General features: G+C 54.6%; 1 protein-coding gene across 4 annotated transcripts; it reads left to right on the top strand.

Moving 5' to 3' along the window:
- Positions 1-6,976: 6,976 nt before the first annotated feature.
- SLC45A3 (solute carrier family 45 member 3) lies at positions 6,977-26,529 on the top strand. Of its 4 annotated transcripts, XR_005017388.1 has the most exons (6): positions 7,417-7,472; positions 19,624-20,034; positions 20,851-21,636; positions 22,344-23,219; positions 23,704-23,779; positions 24,746-24,825. XR_005017388.1 is itself a non-coding variant. In XM_036832804.1 (5 exons), exons 2-5 carry the CDS (start codon positions 19,863-19,865, stop codon positions 25,181-25,183), a joined length of 1,662 nt encoding a protein of 553 aa, XP_036688699.1. In that variant the 5' UTR covers positions 6,977-7,056; positions 19,624-19,862; the 3' UTR covers positions 25,184-26,529. The 4 variants fall into 4 exon arrangements, 2 of the variants coding, with proteins under 2 accessions (XP_036688699.1, XP_036688603.1); XM_036832804.1 differs by lacking the exons at positions 7,417-7,472; positions 23,704-23,779 and adding an exon at positions 6,977-7,056 and having other exon boundaries at positions 22,344-22,609; positions 24,746-26,529; XR_005017390.1 differs by lacking the exon at positions 23,704-23,779 and having other exon boundaries at positions 24,746-24,833.
- The last annotated feature ends 543 nt before the right edge of the window (positions 26,530-27,072 follow it).

The following is a 27,072-nucleotide window of genomic DNA, read 5'->3' as shown; positions in this document are numbered from 1 at the left end:
ATCCCCTCTCCCCCCCCAGACACACACACACATCCGGGTACAGCAGTAAATCCTGCCAAAAGCCACTCCAGCCTCAGGCTATTGCCCACAACTCCTGGCACATTCAGGCCATCCCTGCCAGAATGGGAAACGCTGCCTAGGCAGCAGGATCCCCAACAGCAGCCCCCGGAGATGGGGCCAGCTGCAGGTCACCTCACCCTGATCTGTGGGCTGTGCACTGCACTGAACTTGGAGAGCTTGGGGGGGTGGGGTCACTTAAGGAAAGGAGGTTAGAGATTTCACACCTTACCTCAGATGCCCGGGGAAGTTCCTCCTCCAGTCTGACTCCCATCCCTCTTGCTGCAGTTCTAGTGTTTTCCCTCTTGTTTGGCCCTCCTTGTCTCTGGTTGAGTAAAGACTGTGAGAGCACCTACCAGTGGGGATAGCAGTCTCCTCCTTTTATTCCTGCCTTGCAGTGGAAAAGTCAGCCCTACAGGGAGAATGGGAACAAGACCTTGCGGCCTCTTCCCTTGTGCCCTCCTGCCCCTCACATGACCCCTCTATCTTCCCCACTCTGGAGACTGTGGAGTCACAGCTGGCAACTAAATCCCCTTTGAGCTCCTTGGCCTCCTGATCTGGACTCTGTCCACCTGCTGCTGCTGGAACACAGCTGAGTGAGTAAGCGCTGAGCTCTGCCCTCTGCTGCTGGGCAGGGAACCAGGACTTGGATCCACCCAGATGAGGGGCCTTAGGCCCTCCCTTGCTTCAGCTCTGCCACCTTGGGCAAGTGACTTGACCTCAGTTTCCCCATCCATAAAAGGAGGTGGCACCTGCCTACCTTAGAGGTACTTGTAAGAATCAAACCTGCTGATATCAGTGAAAGTGTTTGTAAATCCTTAAGTGTAGCACAGAAACAAGTAATTATCCCTCACCTTCACCAGCCTGCTGGCCTTAAAAACCCAGCTCGGGACTTCCCCGCTTCCCTGGATTTATCCCAGGGATACATGGGATAAATGAACTCCGATCATGTTTGACCTCTGGAACTGGTTTATGGCCTTGACATTTTTGCACTTGCTGATGTGTCGCACCACTTTCTAGTTCCCAGAGAAGACTGTAACCTCTACGAGGTACCTCATATGTTCTTCCCATCTCCTAAATCACATTTAGGACTCTGTACATAAGACAGAATGTACAAACATGGGTTGAGATTCTCCTCTAAATACAGTATTTAAGCAGTAGCCTTGCATTCTTCCCAACAAGCTTCCTGCATAAAAATTAAGACTCTGAGATTAAATGACTTGCTTGCAGGCATAAAGTTACTATACCTTAGCACTGAGCCTGATTCGTAATTGTTATTTAACAAATGTTTGTTGAATGAGAAATGAATGCCTGGATGCGTAGTAAATAGCACTGGATCTGTCTGATTCCAGAGCCCACATTTTTTTCCACTGGAGCGTAGAGCTTCTCAGGGACTAGCTGGTGCAAGATCTCCGTGGGGGCGTGGAGCAGGCAGAGGTCTGTCACATCTGGCTGTCCCTCCCCATTCTCCAACCAAACCCAGCCTGGTAGTTAGCCCCTCAGGCGCTCTGAGCTCCAGAGTAGAATCCCGGGTATTCACAGTGACATAATCACCTCCTTGCTACAGGCATTTTAGAACCCAGCCCAGTTAACTGTCTTTCCCACTAGAGACTTATAGGGGAGTTGTCTGCTTCACTCCTGAACCCTTAAGGGGAAGGAGACAGCACTACCTTTTTGCCTCTGCCTCACTGCCCTGAGCAAGTCCCATGAAGCGTTCCACCCCCAGTTCCAATCCTTCGTGTTACTTAGGTTTCTAAAACTAGCCGTCGTGGCTCCAGTTCTAGGCTCCCTGACTGGGAGCTTTCTGCTGATGCCCCGAGAAAATCTAAGAGGCTAAAGGACTCAGTTGAGAGGAAAGTGGGACGGGTTTCATTGGTTCTTAGAGCTGGGAAGGACTATTGTGTTCATCCAGGCTCACGCCTTACCTGGTGCCTGAGAGCCCTGCAAATGTCCCTGCCACGCTTAATCTGTTGAAAGCGGCTTGGGTCCTGCCCCTTTGTGAACTCACCTATGATCTGACTCCCCGTGACTCTCTCCGCTGGTCTAGGCTGGTCCTCTGAAGCCATTCCCTTTTGACAGTGACTTTGCCGTTGCCTACAGAAAAGCCAACACCTTTCCATGGAAGAACGGGCTCAGCATTTCCCTCCCTCTGCTCCCCACTCAGCTGGATTTCTCTGATTGGAGGCAATTTTGGTCTCTCCCCCAGTTCCCCATGGGCCTGGGTGGGGCTCAGGGAGGACTCAGAAGGAGGTTTAAATCCAGAGGAAAGTTCTCTTCGTAAAAGAATTTCTGTTTTTTTCACGGTCAGAGGGAAGTTTCCTGAAGAAAGTACCCTTGAAGGTGTTTGTTGTTGTTTTAAAAAGTTCCCTGCATGGGGTACCACTCAGATTGGACTGTCCCCAGCTGCGAGGTGGGGGACCTCATTCGTCAGCAATTTTTTTTTTTTTTTTTTTTTAAAGCTAGTTTTTTTTTTTTTTTTTTATTTATGGCTGTGTTGGGTCTTCGTTTCTGTGCGAGGGCTTTCTCTAGTTGCGGCAAGTGGGGGCCACTCTTCATCGCGGTGCGTGGGCCTCTCACTGTCGCGGCCTCTCTTGTTGCGGAGCACAGGCTCCAGACGCGCAGGCTCAGTAATTGTGGCTCACGGGCCCAGTTGCTCTGTGGCATGTGGGATCTTCCCAGACCAGGGCTCGAACCCGTATCCCCTGCATTGGCAGGCAGATTCTCAACCACTGCGCCACCAGGGAAGCCCCGTCAGCAATTTTAAGGCTCCGCCTTCTAGCAATGATAGTCAGGGGGGAGCACGGGCGACCTCAGGACCTAGAGGCCATGGTCATTCCCAAGCTTGAGTTTTGAGAGGGAAGATGCAGCTGTCCAGTTCTTTCAGTGGTTTCAATATCCTCCTCTCTGCTCACAGAGTGCTGGTGATGGTGGAAATATGGTCCAAGTGCGGGGGTAGACCCCCTCCACCCTTCTCAAACTGCTTCATCTTATTTCTTCACCCAATCCGCTCTAAACCTCTCAGTTAAGGAGGCCCTGGGGGTGGTTTTCCTTCTCCGGTCCCTGATCTCCCAACCCCTAACCCTCTGAACAGAAATGAGGTGCGAGAGTCCACACTGGGGAGCGGCCCAGGGGTGATTTCTCATTCTTCTTTCTTCCTCCTTCATTTTATTTATTTTTTCCTTTAAAAAACAATATTTATCGATTCGTTTTTTTCTATTTACGAAAGCAATTTATGATCCACATAGATTTGGAGATACAGAAAAATTTCCCTAGTGCCCCCTGCCCTCAAAATCATCCATCCTGTTCATTGAAAACCAGTATTCAACTTTTGGTTATGTCTTTTTAAAATCATTTCTTTTCTATAGATATACACCTAATTTTAAAACTTTTTAGTTTGTAATAATTTTAGATTTACAGAAAAGTTGCAAAGACAATAGAGTTCCCATATACCCTTCAACAAGTTTTCCCTGATGTTAACATCATAGTACAATAATCAAAACTGAGAATTAATACTGGTGGAGTAACATTCACTAAACTGCAGATTTTATTCGGATTCCACCAGTTTTTCCACTTATGTCCCTTTTCTGTCCCAAGATCCAATCCAGGATATCACATTGCATTAGTATATAACTAATTTTTTAAAAAATGTATATCCCACTAAGCGTACTATTTTGTACCCAGCTATTTTTGTTGGTAATATATCATAAGCATTTCCCCATTCAGTTAAAATTCTTCTATGTCATTACCATTTTTTTTAAACATCTTTATTGGAGTATAATTGCTTTACAATGGTGTGTCAGTTTCTGCTTTATAACAAAGTGAATCAGCTATACATATACATATATCCCCAAATCTCCTCCCTCTTGCATCTCCCTCCCGTCCTCCCTATCCCAACTCTCTAGGTGGTTACAAAGCACCGAGCTGATCTCCCTGTGCTATGCGGCTGCTTCCCACTAGCTATCTATTTTACATTTGGTAGTATATATAAGTCCATGCCACTCTCTCACTTCATCCCAGCTTACCCTTCCCCCTCCCCGTGTCCTCAAGTCCATTCTCTACGGTCATTACCATTTTTAATGGCAGCATAATGTTCCATTACATGGATTTGCTGTAATTTGCTTAGCCAATGGCTTATTATTCCACATTTAAATTGTTTCTAATTTTTCACTATTATAAAGAATGATGAGGGCTTCCCTGGTGGCACAGTGGTTAAGAATCCGCCTGCAAGGGACACGAGTTCGAGCCCTGGTCCAGGAAGATCCCACGTGCCGCGGAGCAACTAAGCCCGTGTGCCACAACTAATGAGCCTGTGCTCTAGAGCCTGCAAGCCACAACTACTGAGCCCATGTGCCACAACTGAAGCCTGCATGCCTAGAGCCCGTGCTCTTCAACAAGAGAAGCCACCGCAATGAGAAGCTCACACACCACAACGGAGAGGTGGCCCCCACTCGCCGCAACTAGAGAAAGCCCGCATGCAGCAATGAAGACCCAGTGCAACCAAAAATAAATAAATAAATAAATTTATTTGTAAAAAAAAGAATGATGAGATGAACATCTTGTATATACTTCTGATATACATATCTCTGGTTATTTTGCCATAAGAGAAATCCCAGAAATGGAATTCCTGTGTCCAGAGGACCCATCCTTCCCCCTTCTAAGTCCACGGTAAGGATTTGGGCCTATTGATGGCCTTTATGCCTAAAGAGACTGTTGACCCTTCATCCTGAGACAGTCAGGGGAAGAAGCAAAGAACCCTCTCAAAGTGGACCACCACCTTTGGGTGGTAGAGATAGCAAGAGGAGGAGGAAACATCAAGGCAACTCCAGGTTCTTCATGGCTTCTCAGGCATTTTCCAGGCTACCCAGCCCAGATCGGGTATTCTTATCTCGGTTAGAAAGAGGACGATGCTCGCTCTGAGCCCAAGGATAATGGGAAGGGGCTACGGGTGGGGGGGTGAGCAGAAGCTGCTAATGCATTTTTGCCAGCATCTTTGGTTTCTCCAATATCCAGCCAGACTATTAGCAGTTCCCCAAGGATGGCCTTGCTCCTCACGTCATCCCCCATTTCCTATAAATGGGAAGTGGCTAGGGAGTAGGGTGTGTGCATGTGCGTGTGTGATGGGGGAGGGAGTGGGGATGAAGGGAAAGGGACATGGTGGTCTTCCTACAGCTGACTTAGTGGGGAACTGAAACCCAGAGAAGCTGTTACTAATCCAGAACGACCCAGCATTGTGGGGAGTAGTTTGGGTGTTAGGACTTTCATTAAGGCTTGGAAGTTACTGGTCAGGATAGATGAGGGATTGCTGCCTCTGCCTTGTTTCTGGGGCCCAGAGACTCTGTGTGTGTGAGTGTGTGTGTGTGTGTGTGTGTCTGTATTAGTAGTAGCAGTAGTGGTAGTGGTAGTAACTGGACTGAGGGATTGCTTCAGTTTCTTTATCTGAAAATGATACCCATCTCTTGAGTTGTCACAAGGATTGAATGAGTTAATACATGAAATGCATTTAGAACAGTGCCTGGCACAATCAGTAAAAGTTAACTATTATTACATGAGGCTACACCAGCAGAAAAAGGGGAGGGAGCATCTTCCCAGCAGAAGCCCCTATAGCACCCTGTGCTGGGTGGGGCCTGGAGAGTACATCCAACTGGCTTGGTAAAGAAGGGTCACCTGCATTGGGGAGGGGTGAGCCAGGAAAGGGGTCGGCGGCCGGGAAGACACAGGGTGCTCTGGTGCAGGCCAACTTGCTTGGGAAGGAGTGAGGGGTTATTAAGGAGGGAAAGGTGGCTTAGCCCTGGTGCTTATTCAGGTGGCCAGACCCACTGGGTGGGGTCCAGTATCTCACAGCAGGCTGTCTGCTCACTCTCCTGAGCCCTCCTCCCCCTTCCTCATGTGGGAGGGAGGGTTCCTATTCCTCTGAGGTGGGACAACTCCCTCCTGCTCCCCCAGTGCTCCTTCCCCAAGCCTGGAAAATACCACCATCCACTCTCTCCTGGCTCAGTAAGTTTCCAGCTGACCTGGAATTCCCTCTGACTCCTGCCCCCTTTTTTGGGGCAAAGGAGACACCAGCTCAGGGACCCAGGACTCCACCCAAGTCTCTCTGCTGGCCACAAATGGGTGTGCCAAAGGCTTTGGAAAGCCACTGGGGCACTGGAGGGTCACCTGCTGGGAGGTGGGGGGTGAGTGCGCCCAGAGACGCAATGCTGAGACCGTTTACAAGTTAAACTTATTCAGTGACCCAGAAGGTAGATTCTTGGTTTTCCTCCCTCTGCTCTCTCCTGCACCCACGCTCTCTTCCCCACAGCCAACAGGGCTCCACTGTTCCCCACTCCTTTCTAGATTTCCCATTCTTCTCTGCCTCCAGTTGGAGGTGCCCTTAGAGACCCTCTGGCCAACTCCTTCTTACCAAGGTTCAGAATATGGAAGGGACTTGCCCAACATCACAGCCGGTTGGTGGCAGGGCCAGCACTGGAGCTCAGTGCCCCAGTGCCCAGTCCATGGCTACAGTCAACTAGGTCCTCCCCTTCAAAGCCATCTTCCTCCGATTTTTGTAGCATTCAAGTCAACAATGCACACAAATTGGAGTTCTCTCCACTCTAATAAAACTCCATGAAGGAAGAAAGACACAACTGGGCCTCCAACCCCAAGACCAGCCTGGGCCCCCAGTTATCTCCCACCTGCATTGTTCACTCTTGTCAAAGGCATTCTGGAAACAGGTATCTTTTGGGACCTTGCTCAACAGCTGACAAAGGGAACATTTTCCTGTCAGTGTATCACCCCCTTTCCCCATACACACCCTTAAGGAGAAAAAAAAATTGAAATTTGGCTTTTAACTTCAGGAAGGACTGAGTTAGCTATCAGGAAGCTCTTTATGCCTCAGAGAACAGCAAACAGTAGGAAGAGTAACTCCGGGAGAATGTGACATCTCCTTTCAAGGCTGGTCCTGGGATGGGTGGGGTGCTGCTCGACCGGGGACAAGGGGGATGGCCGGAATAGCGCGTGGGGGTAATGGTCGCAGACTGGCTCAGGGGAGGGGAGGCGCCCCGCGGAGGCCGGGGCAGCTTTTCACCTAAGTGTTTTGGTGACGAGGGGGCGGCGCACTGCCCTAGGTAATGATAGGGCAGTCTGGGAGCCACGCGGAGGCTGCCCGTCGCGGTCGCGGCTACAAAGACAGCTTCGAGACCTCCCGCTTTCTTCCCTTGGGTACCAGCCCCACCCCTTCGTACCCCCTCCCAACACCCCCCACCTCCGTCCCGCCTCGCCCCGCCCCCTCCTGGCCGCCCCAGCGCGCATGCTCTTTCGCCCCGCGGAGTAACCTGGAGATTTAAAAGCCGCCCGCTGGCGCGCGTGGGGGGAGGCGGGGGGGGGGGGGAGGAGTTCGCACGCGCGGGCCCCGGGTGACAGCCGCGCGCCTCGGCCAGGTAGGGGCGCGCCCGCCCTTCTCCGCGGGGAGGGGGTCCCGGCGCGGGAAGGGGAGGGGCGCTGCGCGGCCGAGCTCCGTGGTGTCGCGTGTTTTGCGCCCCGCAGGAGGGGGCCGCGCCGTGGCTGTCCCGGACCCGCGCGCCCAGCCCCCTGAGTCCCAGGGGAGCTGACGGGGTTGCGGGCGCCCGGGCGCGCCCCCTCTTCCTGCACCGGGCCGGCTGCGGGGTGCTCGGGTCTCCGCGGAGGCGGGCCGGGCTGGAGGCGCCGGGTCCCCCGCGTCCCGGGCCGGGCGGCGGGGTGGGCGGGGAGAGGCGCCGCCCCGGGCCGGGCAGACGGCGGGCACACCGGCTGCTCGCTCCTGTTGCCGCCTCCCGCGTCAGAGTTTTCTTTGGAAAGTTGCATTTATTTTCTTCCCTTGTCTCGGCTTCACCGGAAAGGGGCAGGATGAGTCACCGTGGCGCGCACAGTCCGGGACCTGGGAGCCGGGCAAGGGGTCGGCGGTCGGGACGACGCGGGGTGCTCGGGCGCGGGCCAACTTGCTTGGGGAGGAGTGAGGGGTTATTAAGGAGGGAAGGGTGGCTGAGCCCTTTCGGACGTTAGTCTTGGGGCTTGGCTCTAGGCAGAGAGTTGGGCTGGAGTGTGTGCCCCGTCCTGAGCCTCGGTTATCCCTCATGGGAGGAGGAGAAAGAGAGGGCGTCTTTATCCTTGCCTCCCGGGCTCAGGTAGGGATGGTGAGAATGCTGAGATCAGTAAACAGGTGTGATGAGGTGATATCTGGGCATCCACTACAGCTTCTCAGGGCTCTGGGCTTAGGCATGGCAGGCCTGCTGGAGAAGGCCCCATGGACCCTCAGGGTTGCTCCTGAGTGAGGGTCAGTCCTTCCTATAGTCTCCTGTTCTCCCCAGGCGCTGCAGCCCTGTCAGTTGATCTTGCCCTTGACCTCTGAATCAGTTTCCTCTTCCTGACAGACACTCTTGATGTGCTCAGCTTTACCCCCCTCCCCAGGGCCACACCTTCCCCTTTCTTTTTTCCCAAGGGGCCAGAGTTGAGGGTAGGGAGGGGTTTGGCATGGTGGGTACCTGCTGAGGACTTGCCCTTCAGCTGTTACACGGACCTGATCCCAGTGGAGCAGGGACTAAGAATAGCTCAGCTGCTGTCTTGCTGCCCTGGAGTCTGCAGCCGGGCACAGCCTGTGGACCAGGGCCTAGAGTGACCCTTGCTGGGCTCCTGAAAGCGTTGCTCAGGGGTTGGGGTGAGGCCCCGGGGGCTTCTGGCTGCCTTTCATGATGCACTTAGCACTTCAGAGCGGGACAGCCTTGGTGTTGGACTCACCTGCCCAAGGCCTGGGGAACAGGCTGGCATATGGGGGTGGGGAGGGCAGGGCCAGGAAGTGTAGGCTGATGATTTCCTCAGGCTTCCCTATAGAGCAACTTCTAGGGTGTGATTGCAAAGTTATTTGAGGTCACAGTCCTTTTTGTTGGATGGGTCTCATCCTCTCATTCCTCCCTTATCTCCTCCCCACAAGCTTGTCTGGAGCCGGGACTCAGTTGTTCTAAAAGTGCTCAGAAAAATGGAGCTCGAGTCAGCAGGATGAATCTGAAGGTACAAATACAGTTGTGGGTGAATGTACAGCTGTGGACATTCAGGCCCCACCTTAGTGGAGATGTGATGGGGGCGGGGTGGGGGGAGTTTTCCTTTGTACTCATGGAGTGTATGGTGAACTCACCTGTTCCTCCTGGTTCTGAGGTGTCCCGAAGGAGGAGGAGGAGGAGCTGGACAGTGACCCTTGGTGGCCCACTGAGGTACCTCCAGGCCACTGGGTGGTGGAAAGATGGCATGGATTCCCCTCTCTCAGCCTGGGTAGGGCTCTGGAGATTAAAGGCAGAGAGGCACGGATCGTCTCAGGACTCCAAAAGTGAAATTAAGCTCTATCATTTGGACCATTGGAGCCTGATAACACAGCATTATGGATAACAACCCAGACTGTCAGGTATTTATATCCTGGCTGCTCCAAACTGGCTGTGGGACGAAGGGCAAGTTACTTAACCTCTTTTAAGTCTCAGTATCCCTGGCTGCAAAATGGGGATGATAGTAATAATGATAATATCTACACTGTAGCTTTGTTATTTATTAAATAATAAATAGAACAAATATATCTGTAAATATATAATTATATATATCTAAAATGTAAAAAAAAAAACTATAGCTTTATTAAACCATACATATAGAGCACTGGACTGTGTGCCTGCTAGGTAACAAGTGCTCAGTAAATGTTAGCTGGTATTAACTATATCTACTATATCTACACCTGTGACCCAGTGGACAGCAGCACCCAGCCTGGGCATCTGTTCTTGGGTTCTCCTGTAGACCTTTGTTTCTTTGGGACCAAGGCCTCCTGGTCTTCAGGGAGTAGGTGTGACTAGTTGAAACTGGGCTCTAGCACTCAGATGCCTGGGTTTGAATCCCATTTCCTCTTGCACAAGTTACTTCACCTCTCTGTGCTTCAACTTCCTCCTCTGTAAAATGAGGATAACAGTACCTACCTCACAGTATTGTGAGGATTAAACGAGCTGATAAAACCTCTGAGCCCAGCAGCTGCAAGTAAAAAGAGCTTGATAAATGTCAGCTGCTGTTATTTGGTAACAATGGAGGCAATCATTGTGGTTTACACTCAGGAACCAAAGTTTCTTAGCAAGGGAATTATACTATATACAACTATACGTAAACTGTGAATGACACATATGCAGTTGAACTTGTGGTCTGGTGCAAAGAACACACCAGGACTTCATGTCCTGGTCTCTCCCCTGTCAATACTGTGTGTGGTTTGTTTTTTAATCAGTCCAGAAATCCCTGCCCTGCCTCTTCCCTCAAGATGGAAGAAAGTGCCATGACGTGATGGAGGTGAATATATATACTGAAAGGTTAAGTGCCTTCTATGCAGAAAAGGTTATTTGTTCTGATTTTTGGAGAAATTGTGTGAGAGGGAGGGAGTGTTCTGCTCTGTCCTCCCCCCACCCCCCAACCCTTGGGATACTTTGCACTGCTTTCTGGTGTCAAGAAGAAAAACCCAGCCTGGCTTTCTGTGAACAGTCAGTGGCCCTGTTTGTTGGATAGCAAGGGTGGAGGCTGGACCAGTTGGTACCAGGCCCAGTGTCTTGAACGCTGATGCCACTTGACTCCCAGCAATAGAGCTGGAGTGTGGAGCTTTGTCCAGTGTATTAAGTGTCCCTGCTTGGGGGCAGGGGCTGGTGACAGAGCCATCACGGGATGGTCCTGATGTCTGGCCAGAACTTCCTGTTTAATCCCTTTTTCTGCTACGTGGTCTGTGTTTCCTCCTCCATGGGAAGAAGTCCACAGTTTTGTCACTGACCCTGAACGACTTGTGGGGCTTCTTGCTTCCGATGTTGGAGACAGGCCTACCTCACCTGTTGGCCTTGGTTTCTGTGTCTGTAAAATGCAGATGATAATATTCACCTTGCAAAGTTATGGTGAGGATTAAATGAGATCGCCATATTTAGCAAGGAGCCTGCATAGACCAGGTGCTCGGTTCGTGTTTGTTCCTTTCCCCTTCTTTGTTAATTCTGGAGATCACTGTCTCTGGGAAGCTGGGATGAGCCAGCAAGAAGGAGGTTGACGACTAGTCAAGGTTTGGGAGAAAGGGGTCCTTGACAGCTCGAGGTCCAGGCAGCCCTGGAGGAGGTGGAGGACTTGAGCTGGACAGGGTTCAGGTGAAAGGGAGAGGAGGCCCAGGGGAGGTAACTGGAACCGATGACTACTTTGAAAGCAAAAATAGGCCCAGTGCTGATGAATAGCCCCGTCTTGGGCCCATGTCTCATGATTTGGGGTCTGGTATTCTTTCCACCACCCCTGACTGGGGAGTGGCTAAAAGGAGAGGTGGGTGCATATAGAAATCCCAGGCTCCAGCAGCTGTGTTTTGCAGACATCTACCCTTTGCATAGTTCCTACCTACTCGTCTCTCACGGCTCAGCCTCCTCTAGGAAGTTCTGGAGGCACTGAATATGTCCCACTGTAAGGACTTGGGTCTCAGCCCCTGCACCACCTCACTGTGCTCTGGCTACACCTTGGCCCTTCTTCTGAAGGGGCTGAAGTCAGTTGTTTCTGAATCCCCAGCCCCTTCACAGCGGGCTTGCACACGCCCGGAGCTCAGTAGTGGTGGGTGGGTAGGCTTTAGTCTCTTGGACATTTCTCTGGGGAAGGTGAGGTTGTAATGCACTGAGGTGCACTCTCTTCAAGGGTGGGCAAAGTAGGGCTCTTTAACAACAACAAAAAAATCACATCTTTTTTGGACCCCCCTCACGCCCTGCTCACCACTGAGTGGACAGTTTTGGAGAACACATCCCCAGGACTGAGTCCGGCCCAGAGCCCTCTGATGATAAATGGGGCTGGTCACAGACCTTAGGATAGCAGCGCTGAGAGAGCCTGGCCTCCTTCCTGTATCCATCACCTTCTAAGGGAGCCCAGGCAGCAGGGAGGGGACAAGGATGTGCATGGCTGGGGAGAACTGCCTGGTCTGGCTGACTGGCAAAGTTCAAGTTCACTAGGAGGGAGGCTGTTCAGGTTTCACTTTGCAGGGGCTGTAGGGAGCAAGGGGAGGGAACTTCGCAGTGGCCTAAACGTGCCAAGCTCCCCATTCTCCTCCTTCGTTCCTCTGCCCCCACCCTGGGCCAAGGGATTTCTTGGTACCACTACCCCCACCTTGTAGGAGAGTGTTTATTGTGGCCCAAGTAGAGGAAGAATTTAGTTACTGATTTCTGCCGGGAACAGAGTCCAGCTCTGGGAGGGAGTAGGGAAGAGGGCAATTCTGCCCCCAGATGTCTTGGTTACTCGGATCAGTTTCAGGTGACCGCTGACCCTTGGCACTCTGTTGTACTGGAGCAATGTGTAGGCAGGTAAAGGATGGGGTAAGTGCAGCTGGGGAGCCCTTCTCCACCTGGTTCTCCTTGGCTCTCATTGGTGGAAGGCTATACCCCCCCCTCTCCCCACCAGTGCCATGTGGCTTTGTCAGTGAGCACTCAGTGGGCACCTGTCCCTGGTGAGCACGCTGCCTGGGGCCGGGGGTGCGGGTGTGAGATCACAAAGCTGCACAGTTGTAAAGAACCTTAGACAGCATCTAGACTAGCTGTCATTTTACGGGTGCGGGAACTGAGTCCCAGAGAGGTAGAGTGGCTTATTCTAGGCTACACAGTTATAAGAGTTGCTGAAACCGGACTACACTGTCCAGGCTCCTAGTTCAGTGCACTTTGTAGAATTTTTGAATGGTTTGAATTTTCCATTCAGCCCTTTTTACCTGTGCAACTTTGGGTGTGTTAATGAATTTCTGAGACTCCATTTTCATCCTTGTGAAACAGGAATATTAAATAATTTGTAGGATTGTACAAATGGTATGAATTAGAGAGGGTTTGGCAGGTACATGCAGACACCTCCTGGACGGTTGGCAGGTGTCAGCCGCTGTGATTATTTTCCCTGTGGCTGGGAACCACCCTGTCTCCTAACTGGGGTTGTTTATCCCACCCTCCCTTTCCCTTTGCAGCCTCCAGCACCAGGCAGGTCTGCTGAGTGACCTCTGCTCACCTGCCGGGGCCAGCACCTGGGGAGGCATTTACATTCTTGGCATTCCTCTTGCCTTTGGGGGCTGAAAGAGGCGCTAGTGCCCGGGTGGGAGGCACGTGGGTGAGGGGGATGGAAGCTGAGAAGAGAAGCAGTGTTGGTCCCCCTCCGACCTCTGCTGCTCCTGTTGGGAATGAGAAACCCCCTCCCAAGTTTCTCCGCTGAGGAAGCCCAGACAACTGAAGAAGTGGCTGCCAGGAACTTCCACATACTTCCTTCAAACACACTACACGACTATGAAGTTGGTGGTATTAATCTAAGTTTCCTCGCCTGTCAAATGGGTATACTCATTGTACCCGCCTCATCAGGCACTTGGAAGATTAAAACGCTTGGAAGAGTGCCTAGCATGTAGTAAACCTCAGTGTTAGCTGCTGTTAGTAATTGCAGATGAGGAAACTGAGGCTTAGGGAGGTCAGTTAACAAGGTCACATATAGTTACAGTGACATATGGAGATGGCATGCAAACCCATGCCAGACCTCGGTCACCCTATAGAATGCACTGGGTTCGGGGATGTCTGGGCTCAGAGGCCTGTGACACCTGCGGTGGAAGAGAGCTCCAGGTTGAAGAATACTGATTGTCTTGGTTTGGAAGGCACTTGGTCAAGGTGACCCCGAGTGACCTTGGGTCGCAGCTGTTCGCAGAAAGGAAGTCTGATTGGGAGGCACAGGTGCCTGGAGTCAGATGTGTGTCTGTTTTGACCATCCGCATGGGGTTGCCACGTGATTCTGGGAGGGGTGCTTGGCCTAGACTAGCCAAGGTGAGGGTCAGGCCAGCCCCAGAATTCCTGTCGCTGGATTGGAGAGGGGAGGGGAGATCAGAGCAGGCTCCAGGGACAGCCCGCTGTCCTTTCCCCTCCCCTTCCCCCAACCTCCTCCGGCATTTGTTTCCTTTCAGAAGCTGGGCTGGGGCTCTCAGACGGCAACAAAAGCAACTTTCCTCCAAGCCACTGCCACCTGTTGGGTTTTCATACATTGGGGGTGAGCGGGGGGAGGGAGCCGTTGCCCTTTTCCCAGTGTCTGCAGTGTGCCCCCTCTGCGCCCCCAGGGACTGGGATTCTCTTTGCTGCCCAATGTGGCAGGGCTCAGGAGCTGGAGCGGGTGGGGGCCCGCAGCAGCTGGAAGGGGAATTGAGCGGGAAGGGGCCAGTGCTGGCAGCCGGGAGGGAGTTTGATGGATTACTCTGCAGGCCGAGAGGTTTCTCCCTAATCCCCCTTTGTGTCCCGGCCTGCAGGCCCCTCACTCTCTCTGACAAGCTGCTAAGCAGAAGGCTTCCAGTCCGAGTGAAGAAAAGGCAGCGCAGCAGGGCGGACTCTAAATCCCTGGCCTCTGGGCCCTGGGGAGGCAGGAGCTAGGGAGCAAGTCTGGATGGGGGTGGGGTCTTCTCTCTGCAGATGCTCCAGCCCCTGTTCTTCTGTCTTACAGTTCCCTCGAGGTGGGAAGGTTGCACTCTGAGTGGGGTTCTCAGGTGTCTGTGGGAGCGCTGGGAGGTTGTGGGTCTTGGCTCTTTGTGCAAATCACTGTTGCCTTCGGTAGGGTAGGGTTGGGGGGAGCAGACCCTTGCTTCTTTGGAAGTACGCGTTTGAGCTCAGAGAATCAAAGACTAAATATGTGTTGGAAGGCATGGAAGCCGTGCTTAGACTAGTCCTGTGTCCCCCTCTCCCTAGCTGCCCGGGCAGAAATTCCCACAGCGCAGCACCCCTGACGAGGGGGTCTGTCACGGTGGAGAGCTCGTTGCCTCACAAGGATGTTCATTTCCCGTCTGCTGTCTGGCCAGCGCAGGCTCTTTCTGGGGTGTCCCAAGACTCCTGTGGACCTGCCAAGGGCACTGGTCCCCTAGGACTTCTGTGCCCCCAACCTAGAGGATCTGGGAGAGCGCAGCTTGGAATGAGATTCTGGCGTCCAGCCCGGTGTGGAGGAACAGGGGTCCCCCCTCCCGTGCAGTCTCACGTCCTCTACCTGTGGGCTTCTCCCCACCTGCAGTCTTGGCCTGGGCCAGATGGCCTGGGCTGGGGTGTGAGTTAGGGAGATTGGCCTGGAGTGATCCCACCCCTTTCTGCAGCTGAGTCATTATTCCTCGTGGCTGGCCTACCCCATCCCCAGTTTCCTTCTCTGCGGGGAGGGGCTTCCCAGTGGCCGCGTGAGAAAGAGCACAGTCTTTGTGAGCGTGGAGGGAGGACGCAGGGTCGCCGGCTCGCGGGGTCAGGGTGCGGCCGTTTGATGTGCCTGGCCGGCTGTGGGGACACTGGCCCGCATAAAGAGGCCATAGAATTGCTGCCTGACACTGGCCCGCTGCGGGGCTGCCCCCAGCCCGGCTCCCTCTGACCTCTGTCCTTCAGCGGAGGGAATCTGCTCCCCCAGCTCCACCTCAGCCGCGAGGGGTGGCAGGAGCTCCTTTGAAAGCCCTCAAAGGCCTCTTTATATATCCCTCTGACTCTCCCTTCCCAGAGGAGCTACCAGGAGGTGCCTTTCGTCCTGCCTCCTCCACTCTTGAATTTTGGAGAAAGTTCAGGCCAAGTTTGTTCCTGTTGCTCAGTTTCATTTCCCTGTGCTCCCTGCTGGGGCCTAACCTGAGGTGGCGGGGTGGGCAGGGATGGGGCATTCCAGCCTGGGAGGCTCTGTCCCATCCACTCACCACCTTTGAACCCTTAGGAGAGCTGCCCCCTCTGGGGGTCGGGCTGGAATTTCCTTGGTGCGTGGGGGGCTGGGGGTAGGCACTTAGGTCTTTCCTATCTCTTCCACCTCCCACTCCCAGGCTGCTTTCAGCCATTTATTCTGCAGGTAAGCATTTCCCAGGCTCCTTCTCATGCTAGGGTGGGTGCTGGAGAGTTGCAGTGGAGCCTACAGCCTGCTCTGGGGGTGCACTCGAAGTCTCCTTGTATCTGAAGCTGGGTAGGTAAAATGCAGGTTCACCGAACGTGCCCACGGCTCTCAGTCTCCCAGGGCTTGAGCTCTGCTCCCCCAAGGGTGAGGGAAGATGGCCTGGAGCAGAGCTCCCTAAAGGTTCCCAGGAGTCTCGGGTTTCCTCCAGCTTTCTTGCTGTCCCGTTATCAGGGGGCCCAGAAAAGGGGGGAGATATTTGGACCTTGAGAGGGACTTGTCCTCCTTAGAAGGCTGCTATTCACAAGGTTAGGCCAGACTCCCCCTTTCATGTACCTCCACTTCCCTCCTCCTCCCGCCCCCTCCCCACCAGGTGAGCACTCGGGGGCTGGCTCTTCTGGTTGATCTTCTGTTTGCCGGACAGGGCACTCCAGGAGCAGTGGGGCAGGAGGATCTGAGTCAGAAGCAACTCTGAGGCTGGAGGGGAGGCTTGGATCCTGTTTCCCCGCCTGTATTCCTGAGGAGGCGGGGGAGCTCCTGAAACAGAGGGACCCAACGGGGATCTGTCACTTTCAAGCTTTGGGAAGAAGTGTGCCCTGGGGCTGCGGATTGGAGTGGGTGTGACAAACCGCTTCCTGTTCCCCTCTGAACCTGGGACCCTGGGGCCTGGGCTTTTCTGTTTGTGTCCCTGGGAAGAAGGCCCTGGAGGGGCCGCTGGTGACTTGAGCTTGTGCTGTGGGAGTCCTCTGTAGTTTCTTCCACCTGAGAGCTGGGGTGGGGATGCAGTGGGGGAGGCTGGGGCACTGGGGAAGATGTAAGGAGGAGGAAGGGGGGCTTTGGAAGGGAGAGTATTCTTACGGGCTTGGACTTTTCTCGGGCACTTCTGGGCTGGGAAGAGTCAAGTCTGTGGCGGTGAGAGTGCCCAAAAGAGGGAGGACGGGCTCAGCAACCTAAGAGGAGAGGGGTGCCGAGCAGGGCTGGAGCCCGCCCACTTCCTACCCAACTCAAAGAATTCCTTACCTGGCCCAGCCCCTGGTCACTGGGTAAAGCACCTCTGGGGGGTGGAGAGAGGCGCTGGGAGGGGGAAGCAGCTGGGCAGGGGGGAGGTGCTGGGCTGTAGGAGGATTTTGCCTTTCTCCCTCGTGGGCTGTGGAGGTCCTGCTTGGTCCTGGGAGTGGGGAGCTGGATTAAGGGAGGGAGTAAGTCAGGTGGGGTGATTAATGGTTGCTGGAGAGCTGCAATTTATTTAAACCACAGGGAGCAACCAGGGCTTGGGTGCATGTTGTGGGAGAGGCTGCGTCTGATAAAGTCTGTTTGCTCAGGGAGGACCTGGTTCCTTAAAAACCCAGGGCAGGTGAGTCTCCAGGGCCCTCCCAGACTGAGGGTGGGGAGTGGAATGGGCTGGAAGCCTTTTGACCCAGAACCCTTCCCTCCAGGTCGGATAGCGCCACCCGTTGGTCTCTGCAGACCCCTGCTTTCCTTCTGGGGGTGCCATGGCAATGCAGCAAGTGGGGAGAACTTGAGCCGAACCCACAGCCGCCCAGCTAAGGCTGTTGTCTGGCCCCCCAACCCACTTTTGGGACCGTGTGGGTCAATGTTTTCTCCCCGTGCCACCCCCGTAGGAGTCTGTGCCTCTTCCCAAGTGGATGGTCTGGGTCTTAGTGGAACTTGGGGGAGGCGGCTGCCTAGCCTTGTCTGAAGTCCCTTCCTTGGTCTACAAGCTGCAAAGCCCTGGAGGGCAGTTACGGAACAGACGCATCTTACCCAGGATTGATGGCCGTCTGTTTTCTTTGTGGCACAGCTCAGAGAGCACCTACAACATGCTTCGTAACACAGAAGTCCCTGCGGGGCTTAGTGATATTTGAAACGATAAAAGAAGTTGAAGCACCAAGTCATGAGATGCTGAGATTGGAAGAGGGCATGAATGAGGGCCAAGGGTGCTCCAGGAAGGCTCTCGGGTGGGCCCAGGCCCTTGGCAGTACACCGTGCACAGGAGTGGTGCTCTTCAACAGTATCGATGAGGTTGAGTCGGTGACGCTAGGGAAGGCACTCCAGACTCTAGCCACAAGTGGTGTGAAGCTCTGTCCACCCGCCTACGCCGCCATGGGATGGATGACAGGTTGGGGGACTAGGGCCCACCCTCTATACCTTCTCTGCATAGCTGACTTGATTTCCCCTCTTTTGTGGTCACTTGTAAACAGCGGACTGCAGTGGGTGCCACAGTCAGGAAGCAAGACCTGGAGGCCCACTGCCTGTGGGTGGAGGACCCAGGGTGGGTACTCCCCTGTTGGGATGTCTGTGCACAGGAGGCCTAGCAGGAAGGGCTGTGGGGACGTCTCTGCTGAGAGTGGAGCCAGGTGGGGAGAGAGGAAGCCTGCCCGGGGATCACTGGCATCATCGCAGTGGCTGCCAGGTGGTGCGGTTTCATGCCCCTGTGAGGCTGGAACCTGGGACCGGCCCCACTGTCCCCTGACAGTTGAGCAGCGCATGTGGGAATATGTCCTCCCCATGGACGCTGAGCATGGAGAGAAACTCAAGGTAGAAGTTTTCAGGCCTAGGTTCTTCCAGGGGAGCGCTTTTTAAATGGTTTCAGTGACAGGTTAAAACCCAACCTGACAAACCACAGCCTCTCTTTTTTTTTTTTTTTTAAAGACACCAATTGTACTTGAACATTTGTTACTTTTTTTTTTTTAATTAATTAATTAATTTATTTATTTTTGGCTGTGTTGGGTCTTCGTTTCTGTGCGAGGGCTTTCTCTAGTTGCGGTGCGAGGGCTTTCTCTAGTTGCGGTGCGAGGGCTTTCTCTAGTTGCGGTGCGAGGGCTTTCTCTAGTTGCGGAGAGCGGGGGCCACTCTTCATCGCGGTGCGCGGGCCTCTCACTATTGCAGCCTCTCTTGTTGCGGAGCACAGGCTCCAGATGCGCAGGCTCAGTAGTTGTGGCACACGGGCTTAGTTGCTCCGCGGCGTGTGGGATCTTCCCAGACCAGGGCTTGAACCTGTGTCCCCTGCATTGGCAGGCAGATTCTCAACCACTGCGCCACCAGGGAAGCCCACAGGGGAGCGCTTTTTAAATGGTTTCAGTGACAGCTTAAAACCCAACCCGACAAACCACAGCCTCTCTTGTCTTCCTCCTTGTCCTCGTCCTTGGGGTGGAGTTACGGTGCAGCATGGCTTGTGGCCAGGTAGTATGGAATAGGAAGTGTGACTCTTAACGAAGGGGAATTGAACAGCCCAGCTTTGGGAAGTAGAGAGAGAAAAGCGAACAAACCAGGCCTGGCAGAGGGTCTCCAGGGGGCACCTTGGTAACAGTGCCTCGGGAACTGGGAATTCAGCTGGTTTGATTTTTTTTTTTTTCCTTCAATACTAGGAAACAAGGGCAATTGCAAAGATATTCCAAAACAGAGAATTACTGACATCTAGTTGGCTCTGGAGTGTACTGAGGTTTAAAAATCATATTTACCTTATTAATATGTCAACTTTAAGCTAGTATTAACATGCACTTCCTGATTGGCCAGTAGGGGGTGACACCTGGGTGGCAGGGCCACACCATCAGCCTGGGAGTGAACAAGATTCAGAATTCAGAGCAAATCCTGGAGATCAGATTCCCGGGAATCTCTGTGTGTGTGATTGTCCCAGCTCTTTTAATACTCTGTGTGTGTGATTGTCCCAGCTCTTTTAATACTCTGTGTGTGTGATTGTCCCAGCTCTTTTAGGATCTGAGTGTTGAGATATGTCCCCACCGCGGCACCCCACGACGACAGACAGGCGGTTAGCATGGCTGAGAAACTAGACCTGCACAGAGGGCCCGCAGAAATGGGTTTCTGGCTGAGTCCTAGGCGGTCGGTGGCAGCAAGGAGGAGAGGCCTAGGCGTCTGGAGCAAGGCTGAGACGGAGCGGTTCTGGAGTGTGTGAACAGGCCGGAGCCCTACCCACCTGGCCCGTCATGGTCCAGAGGCTGTGGGTGAGCCGCCTGCTGCGGCATCGGAAAGCCCAGCTCCTGCTGGTCAATCTGCTGACCTTCGGCCTGGAGGTGTGCCTGGCTGCAGGTATCACCTACGTGCCACCCCTGCTGTTGGAAGTGGGGGTAGAGGAGAAGTTCATGACCATGGTGCTGGGTGAGTCCCCACATCCTACTTCCCTCCTGCTCCAGATATATGTCCCCTGGGGAAGTAGGGCAACAGGACCTCTGCCCAAAGAGCTGCTTGGAGGCAGAGGTGGCTGCCTGCTGTCCCTGAGCCTGGTGGGTCAGCGTGGCTGGGGAGGGGGTGACCCTGGGCTGAGGGGGTCTGAGAGAAAGAAAAGGGTACAGGGACGTTCCCTGGTGACCTCTGTATCCCTGGTCCCTACGCCATGCATGGCCCACAGGAGACACTGGAGAAACTGCCCTTTGTAATTCATACCTGTGGTCTCATTTAATTCCTGCAGCAGCGCTTTGAGGTTACCCATTTCACAGAGAAGGTGATGGAAGCTGATAAGCAGTTAGGTGACTTAGACCGCTGGACGGCTAGCTTAGCTGCTGATTAGTAGGGTCGGGACCACCCTCAGCCCCCACCGCCAGGGCTCTTTCTTGCCGCTAGGGCAGGGGCTGGGCTCCTAACTGCGGACGAATTCTGTAAAAGCCACGGAGGGCAAATGTCATCATCATGTGACTCCCAAGAAGAGGGGGCTCTGTCCGGATGACAGGCTCTGGGGTCAGACTGCCTGTTGAAACCGTGCCTGTGCACGGCGATCACTGGTCAGTTGGCGCACTAGTGATATTAGTTGTGAGGAGTAAATTGGGGTCCTGTGAAGTACTCAGCACAGCCCCAGTACACAGTTGGCCCTCCATGTGATATCATCATCATTTCCATCCTTCTCGAGGCAGTTGGTACCCTTCCCCCTGCCCCTTCTGGGCCCCAGCCTCCAGCTCATACTACTTGCCCTTCTTGCAGGCATCGGTCCAGTGCTGGGTCTGGTCTCGGTCCCACTCGTGGGCTCAGCCAGCGACCACTGGCGTGGGCGCTATGGTCGCCGGAGGCCCTTCATCTGGGCCCTGTCCCTGGGTGTCCTACTGAGCCTCTTCCTCATCCCGAGGGCCGGCCGGCTGGCGGGGCTGCTGTGCCCGGACACCAGGCCCCTGGAGCTGGCACTGCTGATCCTGGGCGTGGGGCTGCTGGACTTCTGCGGCCAGGTGTGCTTCACTCCGCTGGAGGCCCTCCTCTCTGACCTCTTCCTGGACCCAGACCACTGTCGCCAGGCGTTCTCCGTCTACGCCTTCATGATCAGCCTGGGGGGCTGCCTGGGCTACCTTCTGCCTGCTATCGACTGGGATGCCAGTGCCCTGGCCCCCTACCTGGGCACCCAGGAAGAGTGCCTCTTTGGCCTGCTCACTCTCATCTTCCTCACTTGCGTGGCAGCCACACTGTTTGTGGCTGAGGAGGCAGCCCTGGGCCCAGCCGAGCCAGTGGAAGGGCTGTCGGTCCCCTCCATACCACCCCACTGCTGCCCGTGCCACGCCCGCCTGGCTTTCTGGAACCTGCGCACCCTCTTTCCCCGGCTGCACCAGCTCTGTTGCCGCATGCCTCGCACCCTACGCCGACTCTTCGTGGCCGAGCTGTGCAGTTGGATGGCATTCATGACCTTCACACTGTTTTACACAGACTTTGTGGGCGAGGGGCTGTACCAGGGTGTGCCCAGGGCTGAGCCAGGCACCGAGGCCCGGAGACACTATGATGAAGGTAAGGCCTTGGCAGCCTGGGGCCCTGTTGTGGGAGCTGCCCTCCTGTGGATGTTCGGGCGCAGGGAGATGCCCACAGCCTGTGCCTGGGCTGGAAGCTGTGCATCTGGGCCCCGATTTCCCCATCAGGAAAATGGGCCAGTGTACAGGCTGCGTGTGCAGCTGCTCCAGGAGCAGAGTGGCTTTGCTGCAGTCTCAGCAGAGCCTTGGGCTGATCGGAGAGTTTGATCAGTCATTGCCCCAACTTGATGGAGGAAGAGGCTGAGCTTATTTAAGGTCCAGAAACTGGGCCTCGGATTTGCCTGGCCCGAACTTCAGTGTGCCTTCTGCTCCCCTACTGACTTTCCAAATCGCCTTGCCAGCCCCTTCCAGCTCAGGCGTCTGGAATTCTATCTTGGAGCCCACAGCAGAAATGTTTTTGTGTTCCCTCTACCCCTCCTGACAAGCTGAGCACAGCCAACCCTTAGAACATCTTCCTTTGCCCTTAGCCAGTGGCTTTGGCCACATTCCCTGAGGCCAGTGGAAGAACCTACACTCCCGTTGCTATGGGTAGGGCAGGGGATGCTGGGGAGCAGGTCCGGAAAACAGCAGGTCTTGGGCAGCAGGTGCCTGTGGCTCCTAATTCTGAGCACCCCTCCCCTCCCCCATGGTATTGGGTCCTTTTTCCCCACCGCCTGTCTGATGGCCTCTTCCCCCTCCCTGCTCCAGGGGTCCGGATGGGCAGCCTGGGGCTGTTCCTGCAGTGTGCCGTCTCCCTGCTCTTCTCTCTGGTCATGGACCGGCTGGTGCAGCGATTCGGCACCCGGGCCGTCTATCTGGCCAGCATGGTGGCTTTCCCTGTGGCTGCCGGCGCCACGTGCCTGTCCCGCAGCGTGGTGGTGGTGACCGCTTCAGCTGCCCTCACTGGGTTCACCTTCTCTGCCCTGCAGATCCTGCCGTACACGCTAGCGTCCCTCTACCACCGGGAGAAGCAGGTACTCACCCTGGCCGCGGAGTGGAGTGGGGTGGAGGGGCAGCTGACTAGCCCAGAACCGGTGTCTGGCAAGAGAAGCTGGAGAAGGAATTCTTTGATCAGAGAGGAAGCCTGTTGTAGCCCCAGGGCCAGAGACTTGGGCTGCGGAAGGAGGGTGTAGATTAGATTCTGGGAATGACTTCCTGGTGTCAGAACTATAAAGCACTTAAAGTGGATGATTGCAGGAAATGTGAAATCCTTCTCTGGAAATCCTGAAGAATCAGGCTAGCAGAAGCCCTCAGTCAGGGCTGAGTTGTTCTGTGCAGAGGCAGGGGGCTGGATCAGATGACCTCTGGGTCCCCGGCTTCAGCAGCCAGTGAGTGGGAAAGGTCTGGTGTGGGCCACGCCTCTCCTTATTCAGGGGGGGACCTTGTGAGTGACCCAAACCTTGCTTTGGTCTCGGAGATGGGGAAAGCTCCTTACCGCCCCTTCCCCTCTTTCGGTTTGTCTTCCTTTTCTGTTTAATTCTCTCTTTTCTTTTCCTGCCTCACTCCTTTGCCTCGTCCCCTCCCCCCGCCCCCATGGCTGATCTCTGAGCCTGATGCGCCTGACACCGCTCGCCTGGGCACTGTGTAAGTTGGGGGGCCTCCTTCCTGCTCAGCCCCACACTACCCAGCCCCTCCAGGGGCCCTCTCCTCTGGGAAGCCTCCTGACCAGGCTGTGTGGTCACCTTTGTTGTCTCCACTGGCCTCACTGAGCTACAGCCCTGGGTGCAGAGCTCTGCCCAGAGGGCAAGAAGTTGGGGCATCCCGAGGAAAAAGAGATGCAGCCTGGCTTCACAGGGCTTCTAGACCGTAGGAAAGACATAGTCTGCCCCTTGTAGGACATCGGTGGGGTGGCAGAGAAACACCTAGCTGGGAGGCTGGTTAACTGAATAGGTAGCTGCAGGGGTGGGGATTTGGGTTGGGGGAAGCTGGTCCCCGAGGCCCCTGTCAGCGCATTGATAACCTTCATCATCCTCCACGCTTTCCCGCCCTGGTTGGGGGCTTGGGCTGGTGTCCAGAAGCCCGGCTTGGGCATGTGCCAGGGAATGTGCTGAGCTGGTCTTCCCTTCAGGCTGAGAACACATCTGTCCCCAGGGGCCTCTCCAAGCTCCAGCCGTACTGATCTTTTGTGGGGTGGCAGGCAGGAGGTGAGGTCCCAGGCATGGTTGGCCCCGCATCCCATGTATGTCTGCTTTGTCCACTTCTGGCTGCACCACGAGCCTTGGGATTCCCTGGTGCCAGGCTTGAGCTCTGCCGTGGCTCCCAGCGCTAATGCAGCTGACCCTGAGAGCTCTGTGTTAGGCACTAGTGGGCCTGGGGAAAGCGGTCAGATGAGTTCTGGCCTCGTCCTTAGATAGGAGGGAGGCTCTGGGACATTGCGGGCAGGGCAGGGGCAGGTCACACTGATCCAAGGCAGACAGTGAGAAGGAACGAGAAGGCTTCGGCCTCAGCACAGCTGGACCATGGGAGTTGGGAAGAGGGTGATTCTTTCTGTTCCTCGCTTCCTCCAGGCTGAGTCTGAGGACCCTCCCTGCCCCAGGCTGGGGCCGCAGACCTCACAGTAGGGCAGCAACTGTAGCCTGGGCCTGGGACCCACAGTGGGAAGGGAGCGTGTCTCTGTGGAGGTTGACAAGGATTTCCCAGTGGTGAGGTGGGAGGGGCAGGAGGAGGGTTAGGAGCATCTGTGTGGGGCTTTGGGGCCTTGGGGGCCCCACTTTTGGACTTTGTTCCTCTGCTCTGACATGTCTCTCTGCCCACCTGTCCTCATTCTTCTGTGTCTTTCCTTTACCTTGGGGTTCTGTTGTCTTCCTAACCTGCAGTACTGAGTTTGTCTGTCACTTACTGATTCTAGGAGAGGCTAGAGGAGACCTAGACTTCTGGTTTCAGATGTCCCCTCCTGCCCCCCTGCCCCCCTGCCCCCCTTCTGAGGAGAGTCCTCACTAGACCCAGACCAAGCAGGGTCTGCTCAGTTTTCTGACCTGTTGCCCGATTTTCATTAAGGCCTAGTGCCTGGTTTCTTCTAGCCCCTGGGATAAAGGCCAGGGTCTGTTCTCCTAGTTGGGGGATCCCACGCTTGGGTACATACCTGTCCTTGTGTGTTCCCCTCCCCCCAGGTTTTCCTGCCCAAATACCGCGGAGATGATGGAGGTGGTGCCAGTGAGGACAGCCTGATGACCAGCTTCTCGCCGGGCCCTACGGCCGGATCTCCCTTCCCCAGTGGACACGCGGGTGCTGGAGGCAGCGGCCTGCTCCCTCCTCCACCTGCACTCTGCGGGGCCTCTGCCTGCGATGTCTCCATGCATGCAGTGGTGGGCGAGCCACCGGAGGCCAGGGTTGTTCCGGGCCGGGGCATCTGCCTGGACCTTGCCGTCCTGGACAGTGCCTTCCTGCTGTCCCAGGTGGCCCCGTCTCTGTTTATGGGCTCCATTGTTCAGCTCAGCCAGTCTGTCACTGCCTATATGGTGTCGGCTGCAGGTCTGGGTCTGGTTGCCATTTACTTCGTCACACAGGTGGTATTTGACAAGAGCGACTTGGCCAAATACTCTGTGTAGAGTACTTCCAACCCACTGAGGGAGGACCTGCCTCACTGGGTCCCAGCTCTCCCTATTCCAGTCTCCCGTTGGCCCGGTAGGGCTGGGGGCTGGCCTTCCAGTTTCTATTGCTGCCAAAGTGGTGTGGCTCTCTGCTGCCTCCCTGTGGCAGTGAGGTGCATAGCTGCACAAGTAGGGGACTGGGGCTTCTTCCCTCCCACCTCTCCTCAGTCTTTAGGGCTGGCTGACTGGAAGCTCTCTGGAAGGCTTCAGTCTGGACTTCCACGAGGAGAGAAGGGCAGGGCATTTAATTAACTCTGTGCACTGGAATGCAGGACTCTGCCGGGGGATCACCCAGGCTCAGGGTTAACAGCTAGTGTCCTGGTCGAGAAATACCCAGAGAAGGGATTTGGGGAGCTGAGTAAACTCAGCCACCTGGTCTCCTACAACCAAGGCCTCTCATCCCATAGGTTCTCCCAGTGTCGCTCTTGCATGGGAGTTTCTAATGTGAAACGCTCCTCTACAGGATTTGAAAGTATGAAAGTTACTGGGGGATGCGGTCCCGAGGGGAGAAAGGAAGCTGCCTAGCCCCACAGCGCCACCTCTCTCCTGTTCCCCCTCCCCTGCCTTTTATTAGGACTTGGCTTGTTGGCCCCTGTGTTGCCATCACAGGGACACGGGTTTTTAAATATTTAACTTATTTATTTAAGTAGAAGGGGAATCAAGGTGTTTAGGGGTTGGGTAGGATGAGATCCCTAATGACTAGGTCCCCTGAGACGATTGGTTATTGGGCTGAGAATTGTCAGAATCTCCTCCTGGAGTGATTGGTCTGGCCCCAGAAATGCCTAACCCTGAGCCTGGAAGCTCTGCTTACCCCAACTGATATCCCAAATCCTGTTACCCAAGGCGGGGAGGGCTGGGGAAAGGTGAAGGGTGGGGCTTCAGGTCTCAGCAGCCTCCGTAGCCTCCCCTCCCCTCTTGGCCCTGCCGCAGCGCCCCCCCCCCCCCAGCTCCCCTCTGCTCCCTCTAGGACTGGGCTGATGAAGGAGCTGCCCAACCCCACCTTTCCCCACTGGCTCCACAGCCCTCTCCTTGGGGCTGTTTCGGGACCAGAAGCACAGAGTGTGGCTCCTTGAGCCTTTATCCGTCTCAGCCCCCAGGGCATATCTGTGCTTGGGGAATCTAGCACAGAAACTCAGGAGCACCCCCTGCCTGGGCTAAGGAGGTCTTATCTCCGGGGGCTTTAAGTGCCGTTTGCAATAATGTTATGTCTTATTTATTTAGTGGAGTAAATATTTTATACTGTATGTGAGCAATCAGAGTATAATGTTTATGGTGATGAAATTAAAGCCTTCTTATATGTTTAATTGGTCTTTGTGTCTTTTCTGAGCGGAAAAGACCAAATCTCTCAAATTATCCTCAGCTTCCTTCTCATGAGGACCGTTTTGGCAGCTTCAGTTCCCAGCACCACCAGCAGGTGGAGCCATAGACCAACACTCTTTTGTCCTTTGGCGATTGGGTGTGGCTGTGCTTCCCTAGAATTGGGGAGTCCCTTTGAGGGTGAGGGAGAGGGCGGGAGAGTAAGAAGTATAGAGAGTGGGGGCATTTTCCTTCTCAAATGGCTCGCGGTGTGGCCAACGAGATGGAGCAAGCACCCATTATCAACCAGAGCAATAGGAAGCCCCTGGCATGTATGGGTGAGGATTCGACACCACTGTGCCTCGGTTGCCACCCTTTCCCACCTCCTTCACCCTTCCTGCCAGGCTCAGGTCAAGTTCAGTCTTCTCAGCCTTGCCACTTCCTCACCCCTCCAAACTTGACTGGCCTTCCTGTCCCTTAAATTCAAGTGGTCAGTATAGTTAACACCCTAGGCAAAGACTAGCTTTATTTTTTAAATGTTCTATGTTTTA

Source organism: Balaenoptera musculus, chromosome 1 (assembly GCF_009873245.2).
Source record: "Balaenoptera musculus isolate JJ_BM4_2016_0621 chromosome 1, mBalMus1.pri.v3, whole genome shotgun sequence".
Taxonomy (NCBI): domain Eukaryota; kingdom Metazoa; phylum Chordata; class Mammalia; order Artiodactyla; family Balaenopteridae; genus Balaenoptera; species Balaenoptera musculus.
The sequence above is the reverse complement of the archived record's forward strand: the minus strand, read 5'-3'. Positions and strand labels throughout refer to the sequence as shown.

Excerpts from the sequence above, each read along its gene's own strand:
- SLC45A3 (XM_036832804.1), top strand. The coding sequence starts at position 19,863 with ATGGTCCAGAGGCTGTGGGTGAGCCGCCTGCTGCGGCATCGGAAAGCC. Across the intron at positions 21,637-22,343 it reads CCGGAGACACTATGATGAAG|GGGTCCGGATGGGCAGCCTG; the intron begins GTAAGGCCTTGG and ends TCCCTGCTCCAG. Across the intron at positions 22,610-24,745 it reads TCTACCACCGGGAGAAGCAG|GTTTTCCTGCCCAAATACCG; the intron begins GTACTCACCCTG and ends CCCTCCCCCCAG.